Here is a 16,672-nt window from a genome sequence, read left to right on the forward strand (position 1 = left end):
CAGTTCCACCAGCGCGATGAAGAAATGTTGCTGCAGTAACTCAAAGATTCTGATAAATGAAAAGAGAAGGTGGTGTACTTTATTGGTCCCCGTGGGGAAAATCCCTCTCTGCATTTAACCCATTCACTCAGTGAAGCAGTGGGCAGCCATTGGGCGCCCGGGGAGCAGTGTGTAGGGACGGTACCTTGCTCAGGGGTACCTCAGGGTAGCTGTTCAGGGGAATCGAACCCCCGACCTTCTGATCATGGGGCCACCACTCTACCTACTGAGCTATCCCTGTTCAGACTGTGATGATGATCTGCTGTAACTCACAAAACCTTTTCTTTCACGTAAGGACTTTGGTGTGGTTCGAAGCAGCAGGAAATGAAACTCATGAAAAAGTCCAGAATTTGGTCCTCCCTTCACATTTTCCCGTTCTGGTCCTCGAGCCTTATATTTGACACCCCAGGATTAAAGAGTGGTATGGGGGGTGGGGCGGGGCTTGTGTGTGTGTGTGGTGACTGTTTATTAGTTTAGAATTAGCTGCATGTCGACTCCGGCGTGTCACGAGGGAGCAGCGGGCTCGTCTCAGCCCCGCCCACTCGGTGCAGCCCAGGACAACGTCCAGCGTCACAGCACGCCTCAGGTGGCCCCGAGGACTTCTCTCACTTCGTCCGTTAGAGCGCGCTCGGTGACAAAAGAGTGGAGCCACTTGTTTTCAGTTTATGTGTTTATTTATGAAAACAAATGAACTCAGAAAATAAGGATCCCATATCAGTAATTACATCAAATAATTCACTTGTTTCGTCCCCTCTGCGTCTCTACGAGTGGAGCTCGCTCTAACCTCAGACGGCTACTTTACAGCTACTATACAGCGCTCAAACATACGCGAGAAAAACGTACGGCCGGAGTGCATGCAATACATAAAACCACTGTTTCCTTTTCTTATTAAAATACAAAATTAACTATGAGCGTCGAAGCTCAACCATCAACTAAAAACAAAGAGGAGGGTTACTGTGGCAACGAGCTGTCCGCCTGTCTGTCGCAGGGGGTCCCGATCGAACGCTTTGCCCGGTCCATCGAGTCGTAATGCGCCCGCAAAACAAAACGTGGAGGCTAAAGGAAAGATCCGTGACAACAGATGACGATGCGGTGCCACCCGGAGGTCGTGTGATCACGACGTCAGATTATTCTCCAACACCTGCCATTTACAGGTTTCTTACCAGGTTACCTCCAGGGGGCACCACAGGTAAACTGATCTCCAGCTGGAGGTCGCCAATAATCAGGGGTCAGAGGAGCGAGGGGAGGTGAGGTTTTACTGAACACACCCCCTGGCTCCAGCCAATCGGAAACCATTTATATCATTGGGCATGTCGATTCAACAGTTTCAGTAAAACTCTACGTCTAATATTCATGATTCATCTTTGTTTGCGCTCTGCAGCTTGTACAAAATTCAGAACGCCACCGAGGACGCGGCGGTCAACGTCATGATGAATTTTTCAGAGAAAACAAACTTCCTGTTTGTCAATATTTCCTTTGCCAAGAACCGACACGGCGTCCAGGGATAAGAACAACTATGGCCGCGTCCCAGAGAGCCCAACACCATCGGAGGTGTAACCACAGATCATAGGTCAGAGGGCAACAGGCCTATCCGCCTGACACTGACGTCAGGTGATCAGAAATCTGACGCCACAATGCCCAACGTAAGCCACAAACATCTGCCGAGCGCTTGACAGACGGGTTTTTTCTGAAATCGCGAAAATGAGTCGTGACTGCGGTGGGCGTGGCATTTTCCTCAGAAATCGTTTCTTGCGTCCTGATGTCCTCCGAGCGGCAGCGAGCTCTAAAACCTTAAAATAAATTGTCTAAAACGCTTTAAAAGAAACGAGGTGCTCCGAGTTTGGACCCTGACAGGAGGAGGCGGTACAGTATGAGTGGTTCTTTTTTGGCGGGGTGAGAATGGGGGCGGCGCTTGAACAGGACAGCAATAGAAAGACATTTTATATAGAGAACCTTATAAGACACAAACAAGTTCAGCACACAACCTGAAAATCAAAAACAGGAAATGTAGTGTTAAAAAGAAATAAATCAACGTCTCTGTGCTGACAGAGCCGTGCTGGGGGCGGGGTCAGGATCCTGTGACCCCACCCACATTGCCACGATGACCCCCAAGGACAAACAGGAAGTTGTGTCTAGGGTTGCAGGACCAGCAGGGGGCAGGGTTGGTCTCAGAGGTTTTTAAGGTGGAGCTGAAAGATCCAGAAGCCGGTTCGATCCAAAGGGTTGATCAGTCAAAAAAAAAATGGTTTATTTCCCGCTGAGACGATCCATCAAGAGTCCACTTGGACACTTTTTAAAGCGCTACCTGATGAGGACTCAGCTCCAGAGCAGGCGGCATGGGCACGCCCTCTGTTCTATCTGCAGGCACGCAGTTTCCTGTTACGTGTTTTAAAGGGTTTAACGCCAAACTGAACCAACCACCATAAACAAAATCAGGGTTTTGGCCTGGCGCCGTCAGTTACCCGTCATAAATACCTCAAAATTTAAATAAAGTTTTGAATTAAAGATACTTTTTGTAACAACCTTCTGCAGAATGTAACTAAACATTCCACCACCAGGGGGCACCATGTCACCACTGACTGAGGTCAGGCCTTGTCCTCTTCGTTTTCACACTGGCACAGGAACGTACTCATACCCGTTTTAAATAAAGTTTACGCTGGTTTCATTTAGTGGCACAAACTGGTATTACACTAAAGTTCTTCCTTTTTCACCTCAGTGACACACTTTTAATTTGAAAAGCTTTTAATTTTAACATTTAAACTGGATTTTACAAAAAGTACCTTTAAACTGCTAAACTGTATTTTCCTGCTGACCCCGCCCACCGCCATACTCCTGCCTGTTTCCCACCTCGCTGGTTTTCTCAATCCCAGTTTAAAGTAGCAGACGGCACATCAGAAGGAGGGGCTAAACAACGCCTTGCCGCCAGGTTCAGAGAAAAAACGGTTATTTGTAAAACTGTTCTGTGATGTCACACGCTGACATCGTCAGGTCTTCTCTCTGCTGCAGCGCTGCCGACAGCTTCAAATGAAACGTGAGATGCGCTCATTCGTCTCAGTATCCACAAACCTGCTGAGATCACCTGCTCCTCCTCTCCAATGATACTTGTGGAATGTATTCAGAGGTCAGGGGTCACCACCGGCCGTCCACGAAGAAGAAAAAGACGAAGAAAGAAAGTCTCGACGGTTGCATTTCTGTCCACAGATCAGTAAGACTCCCAGACGGGCTGCCCATCGCTCTACCTGACTCCGCCCACATCCTTCCTCCTCCATCACTTTCTTCTGTCTGCAGTCCTCCAATAGCGGAAAAAATGAAACAAAAAACAAAAGCACTAGGAGCTAAAAAAAACAAACAGGTCAGCCTATTTACATCCAGTCTCTGTGTTTAAACGTGTGTGTAACAAGTTCAGAGTGTGTATCTCTGTCTTTGTGTTTGTTCAGGATGGAGGTGTGTGTGTGTGTGTGTGTTCAGTAACACGTGTATGTGTGAACGCGTGTTCAGTCTGTGTCGGAGGATGAGGAGGTTCCTGTCGAGGAGCTGTCATCGGAGGAGGAAGAGGAGCTGCCACTCAAACGACTAGCCCCGCCTCCTGAGGCCCCGCCTCCAGCTGCCTTCTCTGAAAAGAGAAATAAAGGAAGACAAGTCAATGAGACAGTCCCGGCCAGGTGACACCGTTTCTGTTGGCGCTCGATGATTGTTGCCTAGACAACACGGCTCAGTCGCCCAAGTCCAACGCTCACACGATGAACCCACCCCCCCGTATCGGACCGCTCAGACATCGACGGCCGTGCTTTTGAGGCGGTACTTACGCAGTAGCTTCCTTTGCTTCTTCTGCAGGCAGGACTTGACGTAGCGCTCGAGCTCTCGGAGCGTGGAGGGTTTGAGCGTCTCGAAGTCGATCTCGATCTCGTCGGGGTTGGAGTCCCTCAGCGACGGCTCTCTGGTCTGGATGATGTGCACGACACGGCCCAGCTTCTCTCCCGGCAGCCGGTTGATGTCCAGACTCAGCTGCCGCTTCTCATCGTACGACATCGGCAGCGACGACTCCTCGCCGTCGTCCCCGTTGGCTGAGCCGCTGCCCGACGTCTTGTTGCCTTTCTTGGGTTGCCTGGAAACACAGTCACTGCGGTCACTACATTGTCCCTTTTCTCAGGTGGATTTGCTGAACACTGAGTCGTACCTGGTGGCCGTCACCGTGCTGTTGGCTTTTCTGGCTGGCGCCTTCTTCTGATTGGCCGGTTTGGGCTGCTGGGCGGCGGCCTTTGGCTTCTTCTCTTCCTCCATCTTGCCTTTATTTACCTTGTCTTTCTCCTTCTCTTTCTTCTTCTCCTTGTCTTTCTTCTCTTTCTTCTTCTTTGGCTTGCTGACCGGCGCCTGGGACAGGACCGCCAGCTGCTCGTGCACCGCCTTCAACTGATGGAATAAACTGATTATCAATACCCGTCATCTGTGATCAATACACGGCCACGCCTTCACGGGGTGAGTCACAGGAGCCATGGATATTTCAAACATGAATGTCAAGTAAACAAATCGTGAAATCTAAAATGATAAAAAGAAGAAAACCAAGATGTTCTTGACCTGTGATTGGTCGGCAGCACCAACCTGCTCCTGTAGCTCAGCCAATCGCGTGGCCCGCTCCTCCTCAGAGTCGGACGATTCGTCAGAGGAGGAGTTGTTGCTGCTGTCGGAGGAGGCGGTGCTTTTGCTGACCACCGGTGTCGTGGTGGGGACCGACGCCTCCAGGCCCTCGTCAGGGATTTTAGCGAAACGCATTTCAAACACGTCCTAATGGCAGACGGGTTATCGATACCTGATCGCAGCGATCGATCGAGCAGGAAACGGAGGCTTTACGTACCTGCAGCTTGCGGGCCATGGCCACCACCTCGTGGTCTGGGGGGTTGTACTTGTAGCAGTTGGAGAACATTAACCTGACGTCAGTGGCGAAGCTCTGAGGGTCGCTGTACTCGCCTTTATCCATTTTTTTCTGTCAGGAAACAAAAGAACGTCAGAGATGGCGCCAAACCTCCCATTTGGACATCTGAAGGTGCGGAGTACAGACACCCAGCGGTGTTAAAAGTAGGGGTGCAACGATATTCGTATCGATATTGAACCGTTCGATACAGTGCTTTCGGTTCGGTACGCATATGTATCGAACAATACAAAATCTTTAATTTATTTTATCAACTTTCCTTCTGACTATGCTGTCTGTGTTGAGCGCTCAGTGGATCTGCGCTCGACAGTGCAGCCTAGGCGGAGTAGTCGAGTGCAGATTCACTGAGTGCAGGGCAAGCTAGCAGACAGAAGTTAAGCTCCTTGCAACATGGTAAATTGAACCTCCCCCACCCTCATTCAGATCTGGCGTTTGGAATTATTTTGGTTTTCATGTGACGTATGACCCTGAAGGTAAGCGAGTCATGGACTGAAGTAAAACAGTATGTTGGATGTGCCACGCAATGCTCAATTACATGGGTGGGAGCTAGTGCGTTAGCGCAGTTAGCTCGTTAACGTGTTGGCCGTCTAGCCCCATGCACGGGGCGATCCGCGGTAGCTCGTTAACGGAGATTTGCCGTGTTTTGGCGTTAACGTCATTTCAGATTAACGCTGACAGCACTAGTGTGAACACAACGAATATGACTGCACATTTACTCCGACATCATCCTAGTGCAAAGACAAAAACAACAAGCATGCTACTAACTTTACCCGAGTCATTTAGACAGCTGTTAGCACAGGATTCTCCTTATGGGGACCTGATATGTTTAATGTGCTGCTGAGAATATAGCCCAGAAGAAGCACGTAGTATAGCTTTTATTTTGAAAGAGCCATTTCTCTGTAATAAACTCTCTTTTCCAAAGATGAGTGATTCCTCAATCAGATACAGGGCTCGCAATATCGCTAGCCCGACGTCCTGGGGCTAGCGATTTTTCCAGTCGGGCTACCAAAATCTATCTCTGCCCTGCCCGTCGGGCTATTGTAGGAAGGAAAAATATATGTCAATGCTTTTGCATTCTTTCAGAAATGTAGTTGGGTAATTATGTCATTGGCATCGGTGAGCCACTGTCAATATGTGACATATTGAAGTCGCGTTTGAATTTGCGCTTGTTTTTTTGCTTTCACTTTGTAATCGCGTGAACTGTGTATAGAGAGCGACAGCACTGATCTGTGAGTGATGATAATTTGTGCACCAATTCCTCTGACATCGTCTTATTAATTGTTAGCTTACTATGCAAACATGACAAGTGAAATCTCCCGCAGCTTAAACATGTGAGAGGTTGATCGCGCAGAGAATCGCTGAGCTTATGTGAGTGCGTGTGTAAAAGCAGCAGGATTTATATTTGACTACGATGACCTGGATGACTGAGAACCTTCACAGACAGATATATATTTTAGTTCTGCTGAGCCAAATAAGACAGGTCAGGGTGAAGAAGTGACAGCCAAAGAAAAGCTTACCACAAAACGGAGAAGTTATGACAAATCAGACTATAAGGCAAAAAGAAAGTGCAGCTTTATGGTTTCATGGACAAAAGAATTTCTGTGGCTGCAATATGACGAGCTAAATAACCAGGGCTGCACATAAGTGGTCCGCAGGTGCGTATTCGCTGTCAAAAAAAAAAAACACGCACAAGATAAGAAGTTGCAACGGGTGTTTGCGTACATAAGATTTTCAGGAGGACAGACATTTGTTTAGAACTCTTAAAGATGTCGAAGAAGCTCCTTTAAGCAATTACTTTGGTGTTCCTCCACCTCCACAGAAATGTCAGAAGGAGTCCGAACCACAAGAGAAGCACGTATACTCGGAAAAGTGGTTGCAGGAGGTGAGCTGGCTTCAAACAAATGATGAACGCACAGAGATGTGGTGCAGAATGTGCCGTGAAAATTTAATAAATGACAAATTAAAAAGGCATGAACATTTTTTTTTGTATCGAAAAAATATCGAACCATGACACCAAAGTATCGAACCGAACCGTGAATTTTGTGTATCGTTGCACCCCTAGTTAAAAGGTTCCAGTTTTCCACCAGAGCGAGCTTTGAACCGGCCACAGGGCTGGGAATCGCCGCAGCCCACGATCTCGACATACAGTGGGGCAAAAGAGTATTTAGTCAGCCACCGATTGTGCAAGTTCCCCCACCTAAAATGATGACAGAGGTCAGTAATTTGCCCCAGAGGTACACTTCAACTGTGAGAGACAGAATGTGAAAAAAAAATCCATGAATCCACATGGTAGGATTTGTAAAGAATTTATTGGTAAATCAGGGTGGAAAATAAGTATTTGGTCAATAACAAAAATACAACTCAATACTTTGTAACATAACCTCTGTTGGCAATAACAGAGGTCAAACGTTTACTATAGGTCTTTACCAGGTTTGCACACACAGTAGCTGGTATTTTGGCCCATTCCTCCATGCAGATCTTCTCGAGAGCAGTGATGTTTTGGGGCTGTCGCCGAGCAACACGGACTTTCAACTCCCGCCACAGATTTTCTATGGGGTTGAGGTCTGGAGACTGGCTAGGCCACTCCAGGACTTTCAAATGCTTCTTACGGAGCCACTCCTTTGTTGCCCGGGCGGTGTGTTTTGGATCATTGTCATGTTGGAAGACCCAGCCTCGTTTCATCTTCAAAGTTCTCACTGATGGAAGGAGGTTTTGGCTCAAAATCTCACGATACATGGCCCCATTCATTCTGTCCTTAACACGGATCAGTCGTCCTGTCCCCTTGGCAGAAAAACAGCCCCATAGCATGATGTTTCCACCCCCATGCTTCACAGTAGGTATGGTGTTCTTGGGATGCAACTCAGTATTCTTCTTCCTCCAAACACGACGAGTTGAGTTTATACCAAAAAGTTCTACTTTGGTTTCATCTGACCACATGACATTCTCCCAATCCTCTGCTGTATCATCCATGTGCTCTCTGGCAAACTTCAGACGGGCCTGGACATGCACTGGCTTCAGCAGCGGAACACGTCTGGCACTGCGGGATTTGATTCCCTGCCGTTGTAGTGTGTTACTGATGGTGACCTTTGTTACTTTGGTCCCAGCTCTCTGCAGGTCATTCACCAGGTCCCCCCGTGTGGTTCTGGGATCTTTGCTCACTGTTCTCATGATCATTTTGACCCCACGGGATGAGATCTTGCGTGGAGCCCCAGATCGAGGGAGATTATCAGTGGTCTTGTATGTCTTCCATTTTCTGATGATTGCTCCCACAGTTGATTTTTTCACACCAAGCTGCTTGCCTATTGTAGATTCACTCTTCCCAGTCTGGTGCAGGTCTACAATACTTTTCCTGGTGTCCTTCGAAAGCTCTTTGGTCTTGGCCATGGCGGAGTTTGGAGTCTGACTGTTTGAGGCTGTGGACAGGTGTCTTTTATACAGATGATGAGTTCAAACAGGTGCCATTCATACAGGTAACGAGTGGGGGACAGAAAAGCTTCTTACAGAAGACGTTACAGGTCTGTGAGAGCCAGAGATTTTCCTTGTTTGAGGTGACCAAATACTTATTTTCCACCCTGATTTACGAATAAATTCTTTACAAATCCTACCATGTGGATTCATGGATTTTTTTTTCACATTCGGTCTCTCACAGTTGAAGTGTACCTCTGGTGCAAATTACTGACCTCTGTCATCATTTTAGGTGGGGGAACTTGCACAATCGGTGGCTGACTAAATACTTTTTTGCCCCACTGTAGCGTTGTTATGATTTCCATGTTTTACTCAGTAGTACTGCAATAACCGGGGTTATTGCAGTACTACTACATACATTAACGTATATTATCTGCATTCAGCTGTACTCGTTCAACTTCAGATTACGTGCTCGGAGTTAAACTTTGTTTGTCAGTCAGAGTCATCTCATCAGGCGCCGCCGCCGCCACTGAAACCCGCTGTTCCCACGAGTAGCTGCTCCGGTCGGCTCTGCTCGGGTTTCCCAGTAACACCTGGTACCACGGGTCTTTTTAGTACCTGCTCAGGGGAGGTTTCAAGCGATCTGAAAATGTGACAGACTGCGTGCCATCGACGGGCTAATCAGCGGTGTCGCCTGATGAGTCGTGACTCATCGAAACCCAAGGGCAGCGGTTACATCGCACAACGCCGCGGTCCCTGAATGCGACACAGACCGAGCAGCAAGTACACGGACGCCTCCATGTTTGTTGTAGCGTTCATGTCACGTACTAATTATGTCATGGGACGCTCCGCCCCGTTGCTATGACGGTGATCACGCATATCAGGTGGTACTCGACTGTAACGGAAAACCAGTCAGAACTAATGGAAATGGAGCTTCAGTCACCGCAACATCTCACAAAATATGGAAAAAACGAATCGATCAGCGACTGAGCGGCTTTACCAAAGAGGAGGGGTCTGACTGTGTGCTGCACCACAAACAGGAGCAACAGCCTGCGGACGCTCACCTGTGGAGCTCCCACTAACACCACACAGAATGATGAGGGAAGCTCAGGTGTCGCCCACACGAGAAAACCTCGTCACTCTAACGCCTCGACCTGTTTGAGGTTCACTCCGTGCTGGCGAACGTCGTGACGTCACGGCAGCGTGGACGTATGTTCGGTTACAGCGAGCAGAAAAGCCCTCCCTCACTCTGGGTCAGTTCCCGCTCTCACAGACTTTAATTTTCTTTAAAACATCAAATCTGTGATATTGATTGTCACCGATCACGTTGTAGTCAGGCGAGTTTCTATGGCGCCTGCAGAGTTTGAACCACCGTTGACCTCACTCTAACCTCGTGTCTACGTGATGATGTCATTACCCGGATGGTGCTGAGGTCCATGGGGTGTTTGATGATGTCATGGTAGTCGTGCAGCTCCAGCGCCTCAGCGTCCACGGGCTTGTAGAAGGGCCAGGCATAGGCGGCGTGCTTCTTCGAGAGCATCTCCTTCAGGATGGCATCGCAGTGTTTCATCTGCTCACCCAGCTTACCGCCTTTCCTCCCCCCGGGGCCGACGCCTCCGGCACCCACGTCCCCAGCCGCCAGGTCGTCCCCAGTGTCCCGCCGGGTCTTGGTGGGGCGGGCAGCGGCTTCACGGCGAGACGAAGCCAGTTTAGCCGGTTTGGCGTCCTGAGCAGACGGAGAGTCGGCGCGGCCGGCAGAGATGGCCGACGTGGTCGGAGTGGTGGTATCAGCTTTCCTCTTCACGCCTTTCTTCTGTTAGAGAGACAGACAGGTGGAGAGGGCGGGCTCAGGTTCTGTTTCAGGTCACATGACGCCATGTCGCCGCACACGCCTCTTACCTTAACCACAGGCTGGGCAGATGGCATCAAGGTCGCAGGAGGCTGAGGTGCAGACACAGGGGGCGTGGCCTGGACTGGTGTGGGCGTGGTTGAGATTACTGGCGTCTGAGAGGGAGAGGGGGAGGGATAGGAGGGGGGAGGGGAGGCTGAAGACTCTGCCTGTTGACTCACTGAAAGAGAGACAGGAAGTACTGTGAGTACTTCAGCAGTACTGCAGTATTTCCTGCACACGTTCAAGTGCAGGTGCAGGAGAGGATTCTGATCTACTGCCGCAAACACAGAACCCACACCTGATCAACCAACCACCAATTTCTCTCAATAAAGGTGAGTGCAGTGTAGGACCTGGGTGGAGACCACCTCTGGTACGGCAGCGTTACCTGTATCCGTCTCACCTGTGGTGGCGGCCGGCTGTTTGCTCTTGTTCTTGCCTTTGGGAGCCGGAGGCAGCAGAGCGACTTCTTCTTGAGGCATCTGAGCGACTTTCTGCAGGAAGATCTTCTCTAAAGCCTGAGCCATGAGGACGATGTCGTCTGTGGGCTACACACACACAGAGGTTAATGCCATCACAGCTGCACACAGCTGCACTCAGCGCCCTGGCTCTGCCCCCTTTACCTTGTTGTAGATGTAACAGTTGGTGAACATGGTGTTGAAGTCCTGCATTGCCTCGCTGGCGCTCCAGTAATAATTGTTCTCCAGACGCTTCTTAATGGTTCCCATGTCCATCGGGTTTTTGATCACTTTGTGGTAATCCTGCACACAGCAGCGTGGTCAGGAAAACACTCAGCTGTGTGTGTGTGTGTGTGTGTGTGTGGCGAGAGAGCAATGGTGACTCACGTGCAGACACAGCTTGATGGCGTCCACGGGTTGGTAAAAGGGCCAGGCGAACTGATGCTTCCACAGCGTCTTCACCACCACGTTCTGCATGTACTGCAGCTGGTTGGTTTTCCTGAGACACACACACAGTCAGCACACACCATTCACCTGCCTCTAACAGCCTATCAGGAGTCTTTCTCGGTTGTGTCCTACCTGCCCGGTTTAGTGGGGTTGGTGACCTCAGGGGGGGGCGGGTTGGTGAGGGGAGGGGGGCTGGGGGGCGCAGCCTCAGGGGCGTCCGACATGGTGGACGACGGTGATGCAGCGATGCACAGTGGGACGGCAGCGTCTGACTGGAAGGTGAAAAAGGACTCCTTCTGTGGGCCGAGGCCAGGTGTGTGTGCACAGGTGTGTGTCCGTGCACGTGTTCAGTTCAGCCGCTTCAGCTCAAGTGTTCCCCGAAGAGACAAACTCCCATCGCACGACCTGAAAAACACAGAGAGAGAGGGGCGGTGATTAGGGGTTATTGATTCTGGGGAGGTAACGCTTTTAACCCCGCCCATCACACCAGTTTGAGGTCATTAACCATTTCCTGTCCAAACAGTCCGCGATCGTTGTTTAAAGTCAGCTCGCTGGTTTCCATCTAAAGCTGATGTCTCTCTAAGAACTTAATCGTACAGCGGCAACGTTTGGCTGGTCGGTGACGCCCGGCTAGCTACGGTGCCGCAGTTACACTAACACAAACAAACGAGCGCAGAGAAGCTGGAGGACGAGGGATGTTTGCCACCATACGTCTGGAGGAAGACGCTGAAAACTGAAACTTCAGCTCAGGTCGGTCATTTAGTCCTGACGCTCAGCTTCACGTCCTCGCTGAGAGCGAGTCTTCTCTGAAGCGTTCTGGAGATCTTTGGAGGCGGGGCTCAGCGAGGTTTTAAACTCTGGCCAATGAATGAAGTGCAACAGGTTAAATGGCAGCTGGCTGTTTGACCTCTGTGCAAACACAGCAGGGAGCTTCCAGGACCAGGCCAGCTCAGCTGCTACACACATCTGTACATAAAGCTTTAAAAACAGCTGCTTCAACATCTGGCAGCTAACGAGGTTAGTGAGTGTCATGACTACGTGTAAAAGCCCAGCCCAGAAGGCTGCGCGCTTCAGCTCTGCGAGAGGCAGTGAGGGTCACTCAGAACGAATCATCATCTACGGATCAGAAAAACCTGAGCACACAGGCGCAGCTGCAGAGCTGCAGGCTGTGGGTGGAGGTGGGTGGAGGTCAGACCCTAAGACCTGACTCTGACGTCGAAATCACTGCTTGGACTCGGAAAGCTACAGACTCCTCCAACCAGGATCCACAAACACCTGCTCCTCCTGTCTGAACTCATTCAAGGTACACTGAGTGGAAGCTGTGCTGCGGTTTGACCAATCAGAAGCTGAGATTCTGACTCGAGATCGTGGACACTTGGCTCTAGAGCAGAGGGAACATCCAGGTTGTTGTCATCGCTCAAGGACCGTCTCTGCTGAAACATCTGGAGCTTCATGAAGCTACAAACAGCACGGAGGAGGCCCGAAGCTCACCAAAGTTTTCCAACTCCTAAAAACTGCTACTTTCTACCTGAATCCAGTTTGATTCCAACACTGAGGCGCTAATAATCCAGAGCATCAGACACACAGCTGATCCTTGTGCCTCGCGCTGATTAGAATCTGACTCTCAGGCCACAATCAGATTTATCAACAGCAGATAATCAAGGCTGCAGCGACTGTTATTAATAAACTGACAGATGATCCACCCACCAACCAATAATCTGTTTAGTAATCAGAGAACATCCAACGCTGAAAAATTCAGCCATTTATTGCATCAACAGACCTAACGCCGCGTGGGCGGGTCCCAAGTCAAACTTTATTCAACTAATCCTCGCGTTACACGTCCAACCCTCTCTCACTGGAGTCCATTGATAAACGTACAGTGACTCATCAGCTGTTGTTGACCTGCTGCAGGTCCAGGATTACTGCACGAGTTTTTCTCTCTGATCTGGACGTGTCCATGTGTTTTACTTCACGCTTTCTTTATTTCCTGTTTGAGTTCCTGTCACAAGAATGTACCAAAGTTTATCTTTACGATAGCTTGATTTGTGCGGTAAGACGGTCTGATGAAGGCCCGAGAGGCTGTTATCTGTTCATAGCAGCGGATGATCAGGGCTGTCAGTATATTTAAAGATCAACTGTTGATAGGTCTATAATGCATCAACTGATAACAGTTAACTGTTCTTGTTAATGTGTCGGTTTGCTTACAAACATTAGTTATTAATCTCTCATTAGCATGATTTCTTTGACCACACTGACCCTGAGTCTACAATGATCACGGCAGAAATCTGAGGGAAACTTGTGTTTATCCAATCAGAGCAGCCGTCTGATCCCGCTCAGCTAAACATTCAAATAAATAACTGTTAATCAAAAGTCACTCAGTGTTTTCTGTAATCCATTACCTGATCACTTAAGTTTCTTTCTTACACACCCACAGGTGGCACGTTACAGATTATTATTTTATGTTAATGGAAATTTCTGAGACTGTCACAAATCCAAAAGGCAATAAAGTGAAAATAAAGTATGCTGTGGACATTTTTATATTTTAATCACAAATGATGGAATTAAGACAACAGATCTGTGGGTAGTCCAGCCTTCAGTCTCTACTTGGAGTCTCTGCTGATTTAAAGCAACACCACGGGTCAAAATGAGAGAAAAGGCTCTGAATGTCAAACTGATGACAATTTATTCAAAAAACAAAACAAAAACAGGATGGTATTGATGTTATGCGAACTGGTGTACCATAAGTGGGCATGTCCTGGACACACCTGGGACTGAACAGAATGATACCCGTGCTATGAGCTCCTGCACCCAACAGACGCCCTCAGGCCGTCTAAAACCGGGACCGGGACCCGGAGCGGTAAATCCGTGCAGACCCGGGGCCGCCTGTGCGCTGCTAATAGCCAAGCTAACCGCTACGAGCCACCGCTCCGCTGCACAAGGCAAACCGCACACATGACCTTACGTGGTGGCTGCACCGACACCCCGATGACTCGTAGTGTCGGTGGATCTCTAGCCCCGGTGAAGGGGGCTGGAGCTCGGCTCTGGCCGCTCCACTTCGAGCTCCGCACAAACATCCATTTACCTGCTTTAAAAGATGGCGGGCACAGCAACAGCTAGGTGGCTAACGGAGCACAGCTCCGCGTCGAGGCCGTAACACGTCGGTAATAATACCCACGGCGGCCGAGGGGCTGACGAAATGCGTGCCGGGGTGATATATCGGCCGACGTGATCTAATTTGGCACACTCCAGGCGCATTGGCGCGGTTACATTTTGCGATATTTGCGGACGTTACCGCTCGATGTTTGGCTAGCTAACGCAGCATTAGCCTGTTAGCTGAGCTTTGTCTGAAGGCGCCGAGCGGCCAGCCAGGCTCCGACACTCTCCGCTCTGCCCGCTCTTTCCCTCCGCTCCCGGTACCCGCTCACCCCGCTCCTCCCGCTCACACACGCTCTTTACTCCGTGTCTCGGTCCTCCGGCGATCCCGCGGCGGCTGCGACTGCTTTCTGGAAGATTTTTATTTAGCCAAGTAGCATAATAGATGAGTTATCAGCTGTCTTGTCCGTACGCAAGCGCAGTGCCGAGCAGCATCATGGATTTTGTTGTGATTGCATTGGTTGGTCCGGCAGATGACGCGATGTGATTGGCTACGGCGTGCTTGCAGGGTTTTGATTTGTTGCTAGGTGGTGTGAAGAGCTGTGATTGGTGCAGGAGGCCGTTAACATGCACTGATTGGCTGAGCCGATAACCGGGCTCTCGTGATTAGCCGGTAAAGCTGACGGGATTCGGAATGGCGCCGCGGATCGAACTACGTCTCCCAGCATGCACCGCGGCAGCGCGGAGCTGTGCTGACGCTGATCAGTTATAGATACCTAAACGAGACTTTGAAACACTGTGTCTGTAAATTGGTGGCGAACAGCCTTTTAAATAAAACGATGAAACGTCACGGTGAAAGAGCACAAGCCTTAAAACACACTCGGCACTATTCAGCAGCTTAAATACTTCAGTCTGTGCACCAAAGTCCACCTGAGCGGTCACCGCGCTGTTCCTCACATCAGCACCAAACTCACCTGGAATACCTGCAGAATGATGTTCATGCCAGTCCTTCAGACACTGAACACAAGCTGGGACAAAGCTGGGACCTCCACCAAAGACCAGAGGCGATGCTGTAGAGCCGAGTCATCCTGTAATGTCCGGAATGAAGGCAGAGCTTCCTTTAGAAACTCAGTGCTCATGTGTCCACAGCAAAAAGTTAAACAAACCTCTTTGAAGGTGGAGGAGCAGCACGATCAAAGGTGTCTCATCTACCTGAGACCAGCAACAGAGACACTGATCACTGCACTCAGTGGGACATACAGACCACGTTTCGTCAGCATGTCTACAAACATCTTTTTTATTAGGACTATTTATTATTACTCGGTCTCTTGAGGTTCTCTCTGGAGCTGACAGTATTATCTAAGACAGCACCGAGGTCATTCCCACAGCAGGGGTGTGAAACAGAAGCCCGGGGCCCAGAATACCCCGACAAAGATCCAGCCTGCTGGTGGCTTTGGAAAACGTAAAGGAGGACATCAAATTTGGTGATAGCAGAATCTTTTCTGTAAAGACTGAAAGTGGGCTGTTTGTGGCCCGTGATGTGAAATAAGCTCTACAGTCTGTATTTTTGGCCATCAGTATAAACATCTGGGCACGCTTTTTGATTTCAACACTCAGGGTGAGTCGTCACGATTTACTCGCGTCCTTCCTCAACATGTAGGTGACTCTGTCATCTGTGAGTGTCAGAACCAATTACAAAGTAACTTGTTACTGTAATCACATTTTTTAGTAACATAAAGTTAGTAATTACATTAAAGTCCTGCTGAAGTCAGCTGATTTCAGTTTGTGTGGGAGGAGGACAATGGTGGCGTGGTAACTTTCAAGAAGTGAAGCCATAGACCTGACTTTTATTTTTATTGCAGAAAAGAACAAGCGTGATGGCACGTGGAAACAGGCTAACACACCGCTAGCCAAAAAGTCAGAGTGATGATGAAGTATGCAGACCCAAGTCCAGCAGCCAGAGCCTGGACAAAGGCAGTCAGGCTGCAGCCTGGTTCTACCTGTTTCTACAGTAGGATCACCGTGACGACCGCTTTGAAGTCTTCTCATCTTTGCTTTGTTTGTATGTAACAACTAACTTAAAGATTGTGTGTGTGTGTCCTCATTAGGATAGAGATCAGTGTGTGGGACTGTACTCTCAGGTTTATATTGTTTAGAACTATAATTATCAAATAATGAGTTTTGGGTCATTTTACTGAGTAATGAGTAATGTAATGAATATTATAGCAAATTACTTTCTCGGAGCAGTAATTAAGTAATCCACTGTATTACTTCTAAGAAAAATAATGAGTAATATGTTACCTTTCTTGAGTGTGTGTGTGTTGTAATGATGTGTGCGAGAGAGAGAGCCTGAATGAATGAGCTTGTAATAGAAAGCGCCTTGGCTGCTCAGAGCAGAAAAGTGCAGTAAAAGAA

The 16,672-nt window shown here is 49.1% G+C and overlaps 1 protein-coding gene across 5 annotated transcripts; it reads right to left on the bottom strand.

The window, feature by feature from the left end:
* Positions 1-676: 676 nt before the first annotated feature.
* brd3b (bromodomain containing 3b) lies at positions 677-14,736 on the bottom strand. 5 transcript variants are annotated; one of them, XM_004571633.5, is made up of 12 exons: positions 14,590-14,736; positions 11,297-11,569; positions 11,105-11,216; positions 10,883-11,020; positions 10,663-10,807; positions 10,271-10,440; positions 9,789-10,184; positions 4,892-5,020; positions 4,615-4,821; positions 4,217-4,449; positions 3,846-4,144; positions 677-3,652 (listed from the first exon to the last, which is right to left on the bottom strand). In XM_004571633.5, the coding sequence occupies exons 2-12, from the start codon at positions 11,386-11,388 to the stop codon at positions 3,534-3,536; spliced, it is 2,040 nt and encodes a 679-aa protein (XP_004571690.2). In that variant the 5' UTR covers positions 11,389-11,569; positions 14,590-14,736; the 3' UTR covers positions 677-3,533. The 5 variants fall into 5 exon arrangements, with proteins under 5 accessions (XP_004571690.2, XP_076747365.1, XP_076747362.1 ...); XM_076891250.1 differs by having other exon boundaries at positions 4,639-4,821; positions 10,648-10,807; XM_076891247.1 differs by having other exon boundaries at positions 10,648-10,807.
* Positions 14,737-16,672: the final 1,936 nt, after the last annotated feature.

The sequence above is a fragment of the Maylandia zebra genome, linkage group LG12 (genome assembly GCF_041146795.1).
Source record: "Maylandia zebra isolate NMK-2024a linkage group LG12, Mzebra_GT3a, whole genome shotgun sequence".
NCBI lineage: Eukaryota > Metazoa > Chordata > Actinopteri > Cichliformes > Cichlidae > Maylandia > Maylandia zebra.

Bases quoted from the DNA above. Each gene is read 5' to 3' on its own strand.
- brd3b (XM_076891247.1), bottom strand. From the start codon at position 11,388: ATGTCGGACGCCCCTGAGGCTGCGCCCCCCAGCCCCCCTCCCCTCACC. The intron at 4,822-4,891 runs GTACGTAAAGCC...GTCTGCCATTAG, and splicing joins CCATGGCCCGCAAGCTGCAG to GACGTGTTTGAAATGCGTTT. The intron at 3,653-3,845 runs GTAAGTACCGCC...TTCTCTTTTCAG, and splicing joins GAAGCAAAGGAAGCTACTGC to AGAAGGCAGCTGGAGGCGGG.